Genomic DNA, 15,695 nt, shown 5'->3' on the forward strand with positions numbered 1-15,695 from the left:
ATAATCAAACCTCTAAGATTCCTGACAATAATCTAGACAGTGAGGCTCCTAAGACCTCACAGTCACCAAGGCCCACCTTCACGCCCAACCCAGGACTTAAGGATCTGGGGAAGAAGGAGGCTAGAAGTTGAAGGCAGGCAAGTTTTAGCACATTCAAGCCAGTTCAACGGCATGACTTCCCTGACTGGGCTGTCCACAATCCCTCTCATGAAATTCCTGTATTATCGACCTGGTGTCCCTAAGTTCCCTTCAGGCTGCCCTTTGCCCTGGGAAAATTATGAGCACCTCCAGAGCAGGAACTGTTTATCACGGGATCCCAGCAACCCCTCCCTGGGTGGCTCCTAACAGATGTCCAACACCCGAAGAACGAGACTCCTCTACACTCTTGAGCACTCATGTATAGCCAGTGTCAGTCACTAAAGCCAGCCTGATACATGATGGCACACTTTTTAAGCCTTTCTGAACCTGGTTGCACAACTCAGTTGACTCCTCCTGGTCACAGGAACCCTGGGAGGCAGGTATCATCAACCTGTCTTACAGACAGATAAACTGAGGCCAAGAAAGATCAAGAGGCGGTTTGCCCAAGGGCACACAGCAGGGTAACTGGTTGTCAATGGACGCAGGACGAGAACCTGAGTCCCCTGATGTCCCACTTGGACAGCAGGCTGCCATCAGCAGTGCCCAGCCTGGACAGCAGTGTCTGGGCATTACCCAGGGGTCAGTACCTGGAAAGTGCCCCACAGGCCTACCCTTGAGACTGTAGCCACTGCCCTAGAGCTGCCACCTGCTCCAGACACCTGGGGGTCAGAGTGGAATGGGCTGGGCATGGTGGTGGGGAGCCCAAGCCAGTGCTCAGAGCTACCTTTGATGACAAATGCCTCCGACAGCAGTCGCATCTGATACAGGGGCTTGTTCTCCACGGACATATCATCGATCCCAGCCCGAGCATACATGCTGATGGCATCTCGGTAGGAGCCCTCCACATAATGCAGCTTGCCCAGGATCAGCATGGCCTCACTCATGTACTGTGGCTGTAAGGACAAGGACATGTTAGCAGGCTCTGCCCCCAAACTTCCACCCCTCCCCACCCCAGGTACCCTAGGATGAAGATTCTCCATTGAGGTATAGCCTCATGCTCTGCTCAGAACTTCCCACTCCTCCAGGGAGCCTTCCCTGATGACCAGACCTGTGAGCCACTGTGCACAATGGGCTCTAAAGGAAATGATTATGATTCCCTATTGCTTCACGTGTGTGTCTAGACTCCAGGCAACTGTAGACAGGGCTCTGTCCTCTCTCTTCTGAAGCACCCAAAGGTTCCAGCCCAGATCTGGCACTAAGGGATCCAGGCACTTATCCTGAATACAAGTGGGGCAGGGGGAACGCACAGAGACTGAGCCAAGTTTTGTGGGGCCTGAAGCTTATAATTTTGGGGGTCCTCTTTATATACATATACAAATGCATATGCAAGTGTATAATTGGGTGAAAAGGCCTCAGAAAGAGCCACGAGGACCCTGAAGCTGACACCTACATCCACAGCTGCAGGACCTTCTAGGGGAGGAACAGCCATATCAGCAGTGTGGGACAGAAGACAGGAGAGGGCCTGCCAGGTTGCTGTCCTCATGTTATCAGAAGTGGAACAAAGTGCAGAGCCCAGGAGGCCCAAAGTGCCTGAATTCAAACCTGCTTTCTTTCTCAAACTTTCTCAAGGAAGTCTGGTCTGCCTCGACTACAACTTCCCTTGTGCAGACTGTGTTCACAGCCAGAGCGCCCAGTGCTGCTGGCTGAGGGAGGCTGAGCCAGCCTGGAGCTGGACCACTTCTGGCTCTGGGTTCTGGCTTTGGCCATGGGCCCAGTCCCACTCCGAGGTCCCCCACCTCGTGAGGCCATCTGCTGCAGCCCCTCCCTCTATCCCTCTGCTCAGCCAACCCATAATCCCTTTGGGTTAGGCTCTGGCCAGTATCCCTGCCACAAGGGCACCAATCTGTCCACTAAGCTCCCTGGAGATACAGCTCTGGCCCCAACCCCTGGCCTCTGTCACTGGTAGGAAGGTACTTCCCTTGTTTCCCTATGAGGAGTTAAGAGCTGGGGTACCTGTGGCCCCAGGGGGAGCCTCGAGCACTTCCCATCATCTACTGCCTCCAAGAAGCCAACTAAGAGAAGCAAAACGGAGTCAGAGCCAGCCCCAGGGAGGCCGAAGTCTCCTTCCCTTATTGGTTTCTGGTTTTTGTAAACATATTCCTCTGTTGCTTTTGCTCACTCAGGACTCCTTCCTCTCAGCCTGCCCAGATCCTCTTCCATCTTTGGGCCTTGCTCAGGCCCACCCCCTCTGGGAAGCTTACATAAGCACCAGGGGATACCCTTCTGCTGAACCCCTACTACACTTCTTCAGGTTAGGCTCAATCAGCCCCTGCTCACCTGGTCTGCCCTGACTCCTGGCTAACTCTCAAAGGCTGAATTTTTCAAGGGCATTTGACATAGAATGTATTTCCCAAAGAGGCCACCCACTTCCTGGGCCAGGGCCACAGATGACACATCACCAGAAGGGTGCAGCCTACAGCACTTCTGAGCCAGGCGATGACTCTGCCATTCTGTGTACTGGTCTCGAGCCACGGGCTCATTTCCTCCTTGCTCAGTCCTAACTGTCCTCACTGTTGAGGGAGAGGCAAGGGCACCCACTCCCCACACCCCCATGGCAGCCATGCTAAGAGCATTAATACGGCAAAGTCCAGAAGACTTTGAACTGTTCCTGAGAAAGGAGCTAGATAAATACAGAGTATGAGTAATTATTATGATTACCCACTTCTGTTGAAGATGAGGAAGGGACAGCAAGGCTCACAAGGACACATTTCAGGGCATGATGACGGGGTGTGCCTAGTGGTGGCTCCTAGTGGAACCAATGACAGTTTACAATAGAGCTTCCACCAAGCTGGGGGAAAATTAGGAGCGATGCAGTGACTGTTTCATAAAGCTGATCGTGTGCTACTTAAAAAGCTACTCTTAGCCGGGCACAGTGACGCATGCCTGTAATCCCAGCGGCTCGGGAGGCTGAGGCAGGAGGATCAAGAGTTCAAAGCCAGCCTCAGCAACAGCAAGGCGCTAAGCAAATAAAATACAAAATAGGGCTGGGACACTGGCTTTAGTGGTCAAGCGCCTCTGAGTTCAATCTCCTTACTGCTCCCCCCATTCCCCCACAAAAAAGCTACTAAATTATAAACCTAGTCCAGTGGAAGGAGGCTAGGCAGCCATCAGCAAGTGCTCAGCTTGCGGGGGGCGGGGGGGTCCCTTGCTGTGTGATGGATCATCAGTCACCTATTCTATTTGTGCCTCATCGTCCCTGTCCATATGAAGGGAAGAATGACTTCATGGAGACAGCAACACAGGGGGAAAGAACAGATGAGGAAATAGTTCCTAACATGGGACCTATTAAAGCAGGAGGGCTATCATCATACTTAAATTAATCCAAGTTCCTCAGTAATTATTTTATTTCTATTCCAATACTTTGGGAGGCAGCACCAAGGAGGCACAGAGAGCACTGGAGCTTGGGATGCAGAGACAGAACAGATGGGCCTCGGTTCCAGTCCTGTACCTACTAGGCTAGTGTGGTCCTTGGTGTAGGGATCACCTTTCCTGGGGCTCAGAGCTGGGGCAAAAGTAAATACCATTGCAGAAGGTGATCGGGAAGCCTCAATGGGATGCCACAATGCCTGGAGCTCAGTGGGTAACAGAAATCTAGCAAGTGGCATGTTTTCACCTACTTGGATACAAATGAGCTGAACAGGATCTTTTTGGGGGGCACACGGAGCGAGGGGAGTGGGGTAACTGAGGATTGAACTCAGGGGCACTCATCCACTAAGCCACATCCCCAGCCCTGTTTTGTATTTTATTTAGAGACAGGGTCTCATTGAATTGCTTAGCTCCTTGCTGTTGCTGAGGCTGGCTTTGAATTTGCAATCCTCCTGCCTCAGTCTCCTGAGCTGTTGAGATTACAGGTGCGCACCACGGTGCCCGCTGGACAGGATCTTAAAGATGATCCAGAGTGGAGGTGCCTCAGGACCACCCCCGCTTCTCATTCATCACAGCTATTTGGGGTGCAAGGAAATCCACATGGAGAGATCACCCCAGCTATACCTTATCTTTGGGAAAAGACAGAGATTCCCCAAACTGCTTTTTAAAAAATTAATTAAAAAAAATTTTTTTAGTTGTAGATGGACATGATACCTTTATTTTACTTATTTTTTTTATGTGATGCTGAGGATCAAACCCAGTGCCTCACATTTGCTGGGTAAGTACCCTACCACTTAGCTACAACTCCAGCCCAATTTTTTGAAAAAAAAAATTTATACACAAATGGAACCCAACTTTTCATTTCTCTGGCTGAACATGATGTAGAGTCACACCATTCGAGCAATCATACTCATACATAGGGATAATAATGTCCATCTCATTCCACTATCTTCCTCCTCTCTCCCCACAGGCTGCTTGTAATATTTTAGTTTACTTAATCAATATCAAGTTTTTGGCTTTGGCCTGAAAAACAGAAAATTCCTCCATATTACTGGTGCCTATGTATGTCTTTGTTTAATAAAACACAGTTAGATTTGCATTTAATAAATGGGATGTTGTGTATGTAAATGCATGACCTAGAGGGGCATGTCCAACTAGGTTGCTTGACTGGATAATTTTGTTCTTTGCTTGTGTTTTTATTTTTCCTGTAATGCACATATTAACTTTTTAAAAAAAATAAAAAGCTATTTTTAAAACAGTACCAACAACAAAAATAGAATTTAGATGAAACCATTTGTACAAAAATTCATGTGGATAATATTTAGTCAATATAAAATGGGGTTCAGGCACAGAGAAAGCTCCAACTGAAAGCTCTTGGCAAGAAAAAGCAACTTGTCAAACACATATTCTATAGCCCTATGGAAAGCTCTAGTTTGTGAGTTTGTATATAAATAAAGAAAGAATGCAACAGTGAGGAGTGTCCAGTCCATAGATGGCAGTAGGCAGAGAGGGGGATAGCGCTGAAGGACCTTAATTTATCATTCAAATTACTTGTTTATTGATTACATTTTAATGAAGTCTACTAGAACAAAACAAAAAAAAATAATAATAAAAGAGGTTTTAGTGGAAGCAGCTGAGGAACAAAAAAAAAAGAGAGAGAGAGAGAGGTTTTAGTGGAAGAAGCTTGAAACTCACCACTTGGGTCCAACCTTTTGATAGGCAGATGGGGAAATGGAAGACCCACTGGATCAAGGGATAAGTTCAGGGTCAAGAAATTATATTAACCTAGTGCAAACCTCCTACTGCCTAGAAGCAGAAACTGGGGACTTCCAACAGTCTCCCATCTCCCTCCACCCCCAGCCCTCTACTGCTTACAAAATAAGCCCCACACGTCTTAGTTGATGCTCTAGTAACCTCTCCATCCTGGATATACCTTTACAATCTAATTACCCACCATGCCTCTTCATTTTTGCTAAACTCACAACTTTGATGAGATTCTTTATAATAGGAACTCTTTAATTACAAATTGTTTCCTTAGGCTAAAATGCTCAGCCCTATCTCTATTTATCCATACCCCAGACTCCTATTCCAGATCAGCTTCTAGGAAGGTCCAATTCTAGTACCACCATCATCTGAAATCTGCTCTCTACCTCATACCAGGGAGGAGTCCTCCTTACACTTGTCTCTTCATGTATAGCACTCCTGTAGCATATATCATGGTCCACCTAGGACAAAAGCTATTTATTTACCCATAAGACTTATTTTCCCCATAGACCTGAAACTTTCTTGAAGGTCCATGCTAGATTCTTCTGGATTGCCCTCAGCATGCATAACACATTGTACATAGCACACCGCAATAAATGCTTAAGAAAGTAAATATATTACTTTGGAATATCTCTTGAAAAATCACTTCTTCTTTAAGTCTAATGACATATGCATAACCCTATTATAACTTAGGATACATATTAATCTAGAAACAGTCTCAAACTTCGATGTATATGTGAATCATTGAGAACTCTTAACAACACAGATTCTAATTCACATTTTGCATTTCCAGCCATTTCCCCAATGATACCCACATTGCTGGTGGGTGGATCACACTTTGAAAAGCAAAGGTCTATAAAAAGTTATGACCCCCTCGGCCACCTTTCTTCAGTGCCTTGCATATATTAGGCACTCATAAATGCACATAGACTTAATCTGGCTTGCTCTACTCTGAAGCCTTCTCTTGCTAGTCAGCTCTGCCTATTTGCTGTTTCTAAGTAGATCACAGGCTGAGATATTTTTTCCCCAAGAAGCCTTTAAGAAGCCCAAACAGCCAGGCACATATTAGATCAACCAAGTACTGTCCAATTGAAATATAACTTAAGTCACAAGTGTGAGCTGTATGTGTAATTCAAAAATTTCTAGTAAAATTTTCATTCACATGTTAAAAGGTAGTAACAAGTAAAATTAATTTTAATGTTTTCTTTAACCTAATATGTCTAAGATTCTCATTTGAACATGTAAGCAATTAATTAATATAAAAAGTAAGTGACCTCTTTTATATTCCTTGTTTAGTACTATGTAATGGACATCCAGTACGTGTTCTACACTTACACACATCTCAGTCTAGACAAGTCACATCGCAAGTGCTCAAGATCACATGTGGCTTGTGACCCTTGTACTGAAACCTCAAGACAGACTTGCTATTCAGGTGACCCAATGACTCAGGGAGTCTGGACAGCAGATGGGAGACAAGAAAGAACAGGCCAGGCAAGGAGGCCCAAGCTTGTGGTTGACAACTCACCGGCAGCTTCCCGTGGTTAAGGATGCTGCTCAGGTAATCTTTGGCTTCATTCATTCTGCTATCAGTCTTTTCTAACAAAGGGATGGAGTCTTTTATTTTGGTGTGATTATCCTTCAAACATTGCTCCAGGAGGGCCTCTGCCAGCAGCAATTTCCCAAAGTCATCTGAAAAACAAGGCAGGGATCAGAGTGGGTAGTGAGGGCCGCACCCCTTAAACAAAGCAGATGTGGCTATGGTACATACTCCTGGACAACCCCCCACCCACCCACCCAAGGACACCACCCAGCACAGGAACAGCTCAGGTCTGAGAGAATAAAGACACATTTGCCATAAACTTAAACAGACTTTGGGCTGGGGATGTGGCTCAAGCAGTAGCGTGCTCGCCTGGCATGTGCACGGCCCTGGGTTCGATCCTCAGCACCACGTACAAATAAAGATGTTGTGTCCGCCGAAAATTAAAAAAAAAAAAAAAAACTTAAACAGACTTTAAGACGGCGGCGGCGGTGGTGGGGTGCATTCTACCACGATCACAACACAAATCTCCCTTTTGGGTTTATTTCCTGCCAGGTTTAAGCGGTTGAGAAGGCAGCAGAGTTCCCAAGACTTGCAGGCAAATTTTCAGAATTTCAGAATTTAAAATGAAGGCTAAAATCACGCCCTGATGTGGTACTAAAATTCTTAAATCAAGTAGGAATCATCTCAAAGGACTGAAGAAGAAAATTATGTGAGGTGGCTTAATAACTCATTTTCACATGCTTCTAATTTCTGTGTAATCATAATTGGTTTTCTCCATTTTTAAGGTATTTTAATATGGCCTAGGGATAACCTAGCAGTCAAGGCAGAGTTCAAGTGGGAAGCACATTTACTTGTGTAGCAAGGCAAATCCTTATGCTTAATACTTGCATTTTCAGGAGTTGTCACTCATAGGGTAGCTCATTTGCATACCTGACCACTGGGCAGGTGGCTCACACTGCTTGGTTGAATTTGCTGTCTCTCCCTACCACACTGGAAACTCCAGTCTTGTGACCACCATATTCCCACTACCTGCAGCAGAGATGACTTGGGCATGAAAGCCAGGTATATATACATTCACCCTGCAGAGCGTTTGAGTTTCACTGCAACCTAAAGTAGCTAGCTATGCTCAGTGTCCCTCTCCCAGAGAAAGGACTAGACCTGCCACTCAATGTCAGTGTATAATAAATACCTGTCAATCACATTCTCTCAACTTCCCAGAGAAGAAGCCATCAGGCTCTGGGAGTTAAGTGCCAACCCAACAAATGTCTTTAGGAATGCATGCTCTCAGTCCCATCTTTTTGGAGTCCTCTTTCTGTTGCCATGATGATGTCTTTGGACCTACCCAGGGGACCCACTCCCTCCTCACTCTCAGGATCACTCCTGTTGTTTGCTCAGTCTCAAAGCCACAAGTCCACAATTACAGGCTCTAGAGAGGAGTCTCCCTTCCTAAGGGATAACTCCTTGTAGAGAGTAGTCTCAGACCCAAAATCCCGGGAGACTTTTGCTCTGGGTACACCTGCTACTGGATCCTTTGCTACCTACCTCATGATTTTTTTTTAAATTACTATTTTGAGGAAATGGCCAAAAAAGTATTTGGCTCAAACAGTCATCCACGTGAGGGGGCCCAGGTTGGTGGAAAACTCTATAAAGAACCATTTTGGTAATATATCAAAATCATTTTTGTATAACCCCATTGCACCAGCAATTCCACTCTTAGAGACGCCCTTGCACACGTATAAAATGAACTATGCATAAGATAATTCCTGCAGCATTACTTATACTAGCAGAAAAGTAGAGACAGCTTTTATATCCAAACAGGAGGCTAAAGTATGATTATGTCCACAAGGGACACCATACAGCCAAAGACACGAGGATGCTCTGCATGCTGTTATGGAATGAACTGCAAGATAAATTGGTAAGAAAACAGAGTGAACAGGAGTGCCTGTCGTATGCTACTGTGTGTTTACGCATACAAATTGGTGACAGGACACACACACACACACTCTGAAAACCTTGCTGGCTGACGACAGGGTGCAAAGACGCGGCGAAGTTTTTCTGTTCTTCGCTTGCTGGTACTTTGGGAATGTTGTAGTATATGAATATATTACGTAGTCAAAAGTAAATTTTCAGTCAACCCAGGACTAAAAGCCAATCTTCATTTCCAAATCTCAGCCAGGAGGAGGGAGGGCTACCCATAAGTGTGTGGCAAGTGCCAGTCTCCAGTGGCATCCTGAGCTGAGCGCCTCTGGGCAAGTGGCTCGCCCCATCCAATAGGCTTCGCTTTGGCAAAACTGGAGAGAAATACGCTCCTCCCCAGGCTCCACCCCTGGGCGTGTCCACGCCCCTCAGCCCTGAGGAGCCTCTGCACAGGCTCAGCAACCAGGCCACCCTGCCCGCCACTCACCTGCCAGACCCAGCACTCCCAGAGCCCCTTAGCTCAGTGCTTTCAAGCCAAGAGAAATCTGCTCCCCTCCCAGCACACCCCTTAAGGCCCTGGGCTGGTGCAGGCTTATTGCTTGTAATACAACCCGGGTGGCATCAGACAGGTGCAAAACATAGAGTGCATGTGTGGAAATCTGACAGAGTCATTTTGAGTTTGTTGAATCTAATGCTAAAAAAAATTGAGGGGGGTACTTTATGTATTTTTCTTCTTGTATTTTTATTTATACTGTATTTTATGAAAAGTATCAGAGCACAGCAGATTGGAGATTTAAACAATATTAATCGCTCACCACAAACCATTTGAGAAGCACTGCTCTAAACCATAAGAGTGTCTTCTACTGCAAAAGAGGAACTAATATTTGATGAAGGCTTACTAAGTGCCAGGCACTTTATTATAGTTTTATTTAACCTGTACAACCCTAAGAGGTAGATATTATTTCCACTTTGTAGATGATGATAAAGATAACAATATCCTTAGGGTCACTATCGATAATAATATAACACAAGCAAAAAATCATCTGTCCTGCATCCCAATCAGAGCAGAGCTTCTGGTAATTTAAAAATAAATAACAGTCTCCAAGCTGCAAAGAGTTGGTTAAAAACTAATAGTAAATTCTAGGGCAGGGATAAGAATTGTTCTCACTTTCATGCACCTGTGAGTGTCGGAATATTTGTTTATGAACACTTCAGGTCCTTCTCCGGGAGTCTGTGCCCTCTCTGCATTCTCCCCACTCAGTCTTGTTTTTTGTTTAGCAGACTCTCAGTGGGTATCAGAAATTCACTTTTGTCCCCTTGCTCATTTCTCCTTCTCCCTGCCCCACCCCTCGCTCCCTTTCCCCTCTTCTTTCCATTGCATTTGCCCCTCAGTGGAACAAAAAGATATTTTGGAATTAAACATTCTAAATTTCAGTTGTTAAAATAAGAATCCAGATGGATAAAGGAATCCTTGTCTCCCCAAAGCTAAGGGAGTTGTTTTGGAACATCCTTTCAGTCTGAGACCTACTCCCTGCTGGGTGTGGGTCAAGGGCTCCAGCAGAAGCCTAGAGGGGGTCTGATCTCATGGCCACCCATTTCCTCACTCTCCTTTTGAAGCTTCTGGCAGCTACTTTCCTTAAGTCCTCTCAGCTCCCAGCCCCTTGCAGCCTCTCTCAGGGTGCCAGGTCACAGGACCAACTTGAAGACCACCTGTCTCCTGCTCAGACCTCATTTAAAACACACTGTCTTCCCCCACAAAGCCTGCCAATCTGTAGTTAGGAAATGTGGGTCCATCCAGGAAGGAGGGTTCAGATCAGGCCCTTCCCCTTCGTTTAAACAGAGCATGGTGGTTTCGGCAGCTGCTCCCCACACAGGGCTGGGGCCTTCCAACCACAACCAGGGGAGGAAAAGGCAGAAACTCAAGAGAGGCCACCTGCCCCCAACACCTCTCCCAACTTCAACTACAAAAATGTTCAGAACAATCTCCAGTTTAAGAAGGAGGGGGAGGAGGAGGAGAAAGAGATCATCCAGCTAAAAAAACGAAACAAAAATATGGGGTGACTACAGATGAGGTAACAAGAGGAGCAGACATGACAAACCAAGCTGTGAAAGGTTAATGACAGAATCCAGGTGGGGGGGGGGGTTGCAAGTGTTCCCTGCAAAATTTTGACCTTTGCTGTATGTTTCAAAATCCTGGGAGGAAGGGACAATCCAACAGCCACACACAATGTGTGGCCTTCCTTGGACCCTAACAGACTGGGAAATGTCATTGCTAGAGTTTTTGGAGAGGTAGCAATGGCATGGTGGATTTTTTTAAAAGAGTTCTTATTTAATAAATACACACTGAAATATTGACGTGTAGGAGAGAAATGGGCTGAGGTTTTGCTCAAACAAGATTGTGTCTGAGTTCGTGATCACTAAAGCTGGTTGATGATGCGTGGGATTCAATCTTCTTTAAAATGTTTTGGCAATTGTTTATAATAATAAAGTTAAAAAAAAAAAAAAACACTTAGATGGGCTCTTTGTTTTTATGTGAACAAACCCCAGAACCACCAGCCACATTTTGGGGGTTCCCCTGCCCCAACCGAACCAAATCTAAATGGGATGTGAGTTTGAAGAAACTGCAAAAGAGTAGTAACTCCCCTCTCCCAGGATGGTGGTGAGGAGCTGCTCCTCAGATAGGAAAAGGATGGGGGGGCGCCTGTTCTGTTTCATTGTCTCCTCATATTTTTTATACCAATCGACAGGGCCCCCCAGGCTCCATTCTCTCCTCCTCCCTGGAGTGGAATCTATGTTCTGGAAGCTGCTTTTAGTTTCTGTAGAAACCTCTAACAGGACCTGGGCTCCGTGGGAGTCAGCTCTCCCCCTCTGGGCCTTCTGCCCCTCCCACACCGTTGAAGCTTCAGGCCACTGACAAAGTCCAACAGGTCAGGAAGGACTTTAAGAATCTCCCTTCTGGACAGTGCCAACACCCCCAAAAAGAATAGGCTCACATTATCTTGAGTGGCCAAGAAACCCTGAGAGAGAACCAAATACCTGTCAACCTAAAAATGCTCTGTGCGTGGGCTTTGGGAGTCATTTGTTTTCATTCCTCACATTCACGTGTGTGTGGACCTGCATGTGTGCACATGTGTACGTGCGTGCACATGTGCTGGGGATTGTGCATCTGGGTTTAACAGTGCGAGAAAAGTCACTCAGAACCAAACCCAGAAGTTGGGAGGAGAAACTGCCCCTCCGTTTCCCTCCTTAAACTGGTCCGTTCTCACAGTGACACCAGCCCAGGTTCCACTCTCTGCCTCTGCCACCTGTAGGTCTGCTGGCAGAAACTCAGGTGTGGGCACAGTCTTTACCACACAGACACTCTGTGACTTTTGGGCCTTGTTGTTCCTACATCTAAGACAGAGACAAATCTTAGCCCTCCTCATAGGGCTGTTTCCAAGAATTTTGTTTTGTTTTGTGTTGTTTTGGTAGCAAAGATTGAACTCTGAGGTGATTAACCATTGAGCCACATCCCGGCCCTTTTTATTTATTTTGAGACAGACTCCCACTAAATTGCTTAAGCTGGCTTTGCACTTGCAAACCTCCTGCCTCAGCCTCCGGAGCACTAGGATTACAGGTATGCGCCACCATGCCCAGTGGTTTACAAGAATTTTAAAAACAGAGACAGCTCTTTATACCATATTATCTACTGCTTATGTTGTACCAGTGTTTCCCAATGATGATCCATAGAATATGGTCAACTGAAGATTGAGAAATATGTTTATCCTCTAGCCTTGTCTTTCACATCACATGCAGGTGGACACATTAAGGTTCTGCAGTTGTTGCTGAGTTTTTGTTTGTTTTTTTTCTCTGTTTAACATCATTGATTTTTTTTTAATATTTATTTTTTAGGTGTAGATGGACACAACACAATGTCTTTATTTTTATGTGGTGCTGAGGATCGAACCCAGGTCCCGCCCGTGTTAGGCAAATGCTCTACGGCTGAGCCACAATCCCAGCCCCATCATTGAATTATTTTCTTCCAATTTCTCAGCTTGTTGGCTCCCTAAACCCTTTTCTTGTGGGATACCAATTAACAAACTATGCAACCTCATTGAGACCTCTAAGGAACAGCTTAGAAATACTGGCCCATGTGAATGCAAGGAGGCCTCAGGTCCTGTCTTGGGCCCTACACATTTCTCTGGGGTGCCACCCTCACTCAGATTCACACACCTCACCCAGGAGTCAAGGCCTCATAGAGGGGATAGAGGCCCCTGCAACTTATCCACTCTGCCCTGGAGGGGGGAGCTTACCAGCTTCTCCTAAAGCACATCTGCAGCTCTGCCCACCACCCCTCAGTTTCATGAGTAAGTAGGTTTAAACCAACTTCAAAGCCTCAAACAGATTGTCACTAAGCTCTTCAGGACCCTCCCATCCTTCCTCCTTGGGCAAACACACCCTTCCCTTCCCAAACACATGGGCCAGTAAAAGTTCTGCTGCTTCCTTAAAACCATCTACCCTCCTCTGAGCTCTACAATCCAACACACAATCACCCTCCAATCACTTCCTTGATTCCCATCCACTTTGGAAGTTCTTTGAGGGTAGGAATTCTGCATTATGTATTTTTGAGGTGATAATGCAAATGATTAGGTTGTACTTTGAACCTGGGTTCAAATCTTGTTCCCTTCACTTAGTGGCTGGATGATCGAGTTATTTAACTTCTCTGGACCTCAGTTTCTTCATCTGTAAAGTGGGGCAAACAGGAGTAACGTCTCCTGGGGTTGCCTTGAAAAGTAATGATTTGACTGAAAAGTCTTTAGGTCAGCGGCTGGCACACAGCATCACATCAATGTTAACCATTATTATTATCATCCTGTCTCCTCCACAGAAACTTCTCCAGGCTGGGCAATCTTTAAAAACTCTTTATATCTATATTTACTCTCTGTCTCCTTCAACAAAAGCTCCCAGGTGGCTGCGCACACGAAGGGGACTCAGGGAGAGCTCTCGGCCTGAGAGGGAACAGGATCTAGGGTTAGATACTGGGCGGGGTGTTCCCGCCACCCCATCAGGGTGCTTTCCCGCCCCAGCACGAGAGCCCAGCCCAGTCAAACCAGCCCTACTGCTAAAGCCACCAACTGCCCGGGCTGGATAGGGTCCGAGTTCACCGCAGATGAGGAAACTGAGGTTCGCCAGCCTCTTCCTCACTTCACAAAACTACTGGTGCTCAATAAGCCTCCACTCCTGTCTGCTGTGGAGCGAGCTGTGCTTAAAGGGAGGGCAAAGAGGGGCAGACACAGCCTTCACCTGATAAGAGTTTGGGGAGACTAGAGTCCTGTCCACGCACTGACAGGATGTGTGCAGCTACCACCATTCATTGTAGACAGAACTACTCGCCGATCCTAAAGGGCAGAGAGCAAAAGCCGTTTATCTCCCTTCTCTCCAAACACCTAATATGCATGTGATTTTTCTCCTGGGGTACCAGAACCTTCCTAACTGCCTGGCTGCTTGCCGGGACAGTCAAGGCGCTCTTCCTGGAGGAGGCGGTGCTTTTCGCGCGCTTGCTGCTGGTTCTAACCAGTCCTTTCCCTCACTCACCCGTGTCCAGAGAGCCGATCCTGGAGCTCGGGCTGGATCGTCGGTTGGTTCCGCTGCCGCCAGGCATGCCCAGCGTCTGCAGCTGCCGGACCAGGTCAGGCATGCGGTCCCAGTGGCCCTCAGCGCGGCAGCGGTCCAGTTCGCTCTCCACCTTCAGGTGGGTGCCGTGCGCGCCCTTCGCAGCCATCTTCGCGCGGGCGCTGTCATGGAAGGTGCGGCTGAAAAGTGGAGACCCGGCCGAGGGCGGCGTCCCGGCTGGGGCGCACACGACGGCGGGGTCGACGGAGGCGCTGAAGGCAGCCGGGGCCCTGGTGGCAGCGGGGGACCTGGTGGCTGCGNCAGCTCGGGTGGTGCTCAGGAGCAAGTGGGCCGGTTCTGACCCCCGAGAGTTTTTTTCTTTTTTAACTGCGGAGTTCCTCTTTTCCGATTGAACTACACTACACTAGCAGACTGCCTTGAATCTCTGTTGCCCTGGATTTCTCCAACCTGATATTTACTTAATTCTTCATGGTGGTGTCGAAAGACTGTGGTCAAAGCTGCGTGGAACCCTTAGCAGGGCTTAGCCCGGCGACCAGGAGAGCCCGGAAATTCAAAGGATTACTAAAGAACACTGACTGGTTACCTTGCGCCCAAGGCTCACAGTCTAGCACAGGGATGGAGGACATCAATCAAGTAACCACAGCAGGACCCAAAGAACCCAAATACCTGTACTTAAATCACACGTTGTATGACCCATTCTGAAGTGTCCACAAGACAAGTCACGGCAAGCTTTTGAGCTCAGCCTCCAAGGACTTAGAAAGTGACCGTTTCCTACCCCACTTGGAAATCTTCACCACACCTCCCTTGGGAGTACATTCCAACACCAGAAAACTTTCGCTGTTTCCGGACAACTGTAACAGTGGGAAGGTGGTTCTGTCAAGAGGAGCCCAGACTCCTGGTATCTAGCACCACAGGGCCCTTTGCTTCTAGAGAGTTGTCAGTTGGTGACAGTCTTCCTGTCCCTACCTATAGCCCCAGCTCCCCTATAGATACCCTATAGGAACCCCTGTTCTCAGGGTTCCAAGTTCAGCTCCATTCCTTGCTTGGGGAGCAGAATTTCCTAATCCTAGGCCCTGCTCTCAACCCCTAGGAGCCAGGAGATAGATGGAAGAAAATTGGGACAGCTCTGGCAGTTGGAATTTAGAGACAATTTACTCAATCAGCTCATAAACCCCTCTTGGCCTACTCCTGTCAAGCTGGTTTTTTGTTACCCTTTGGCTGCCCCTGATGGTCACCAGAACTGAATTTCACTTGGAGAGAGGTTGGATTAGAGTAGCCTGAGAACACACTGTGATTTGCCCCTGGCCTGGCATTCCTGGGAGTCAGTCCTGGAGCAGGAATGAATCACCGGTTTGAT

General features: G+C 47.1%; 1 protein-coding gene across 13 annotated transcripts in view; it reads right to left on the reverse strand.

Moving 5' to 3' along the window:
* Ttc7a (tetratricopeptide repeat domain 7A) overlaps positions 1-14,657 on the reverse strand; it is a 110,790-nt gene extending 96,133 nt beyond the window's left edge. For 7 of the 13 annotated variants that reach the window (XR_007348080.1, XM_015479692.2, XM_048804430.1 and 4 more), the window contains exons 1-3: positions 14,300-14,656; positions 6,794-6,957; positions 863-1,031 (exon numbers count right to left, since the gene is read on the reverse strand). Coding sequence is in view for 12 of the 13 variants with exons in the window: in XM_015479692.2 (XP_015335178.1) it covers positions 863-1,031; positions 6,794-6,957; positions 14,300-14,486 (520 nt within the window). In the remaining variant the exon portion in view is untranslated. Of the gene's footprint in view, positions 1-862; positions 1,032-6,793; positions 6,958-14,299 lie in introns of those variants that run through there. The other 6 variants (XM_048804433.1, XM_048804432.1, XM_048804429.1 and 3 more) reach the window with 3 other exon arrangements.
* Positions 14,658-15,695: the final 1,038 nt, after the last annotated feature.

This window comes from Marmota marmota, unplaced genomic scaffold, assembly GCF_001458135.2.
Source record: "Marmota marmota marmota unplaced genomic scaffold, marMar, whole genome shotgun sequence".
Lineage (NCBI taxonomy): Eukaryota > Metazoa > Chordata > Mammalia > Rodentia > Sciuridae > Marmota > Marmota marmota.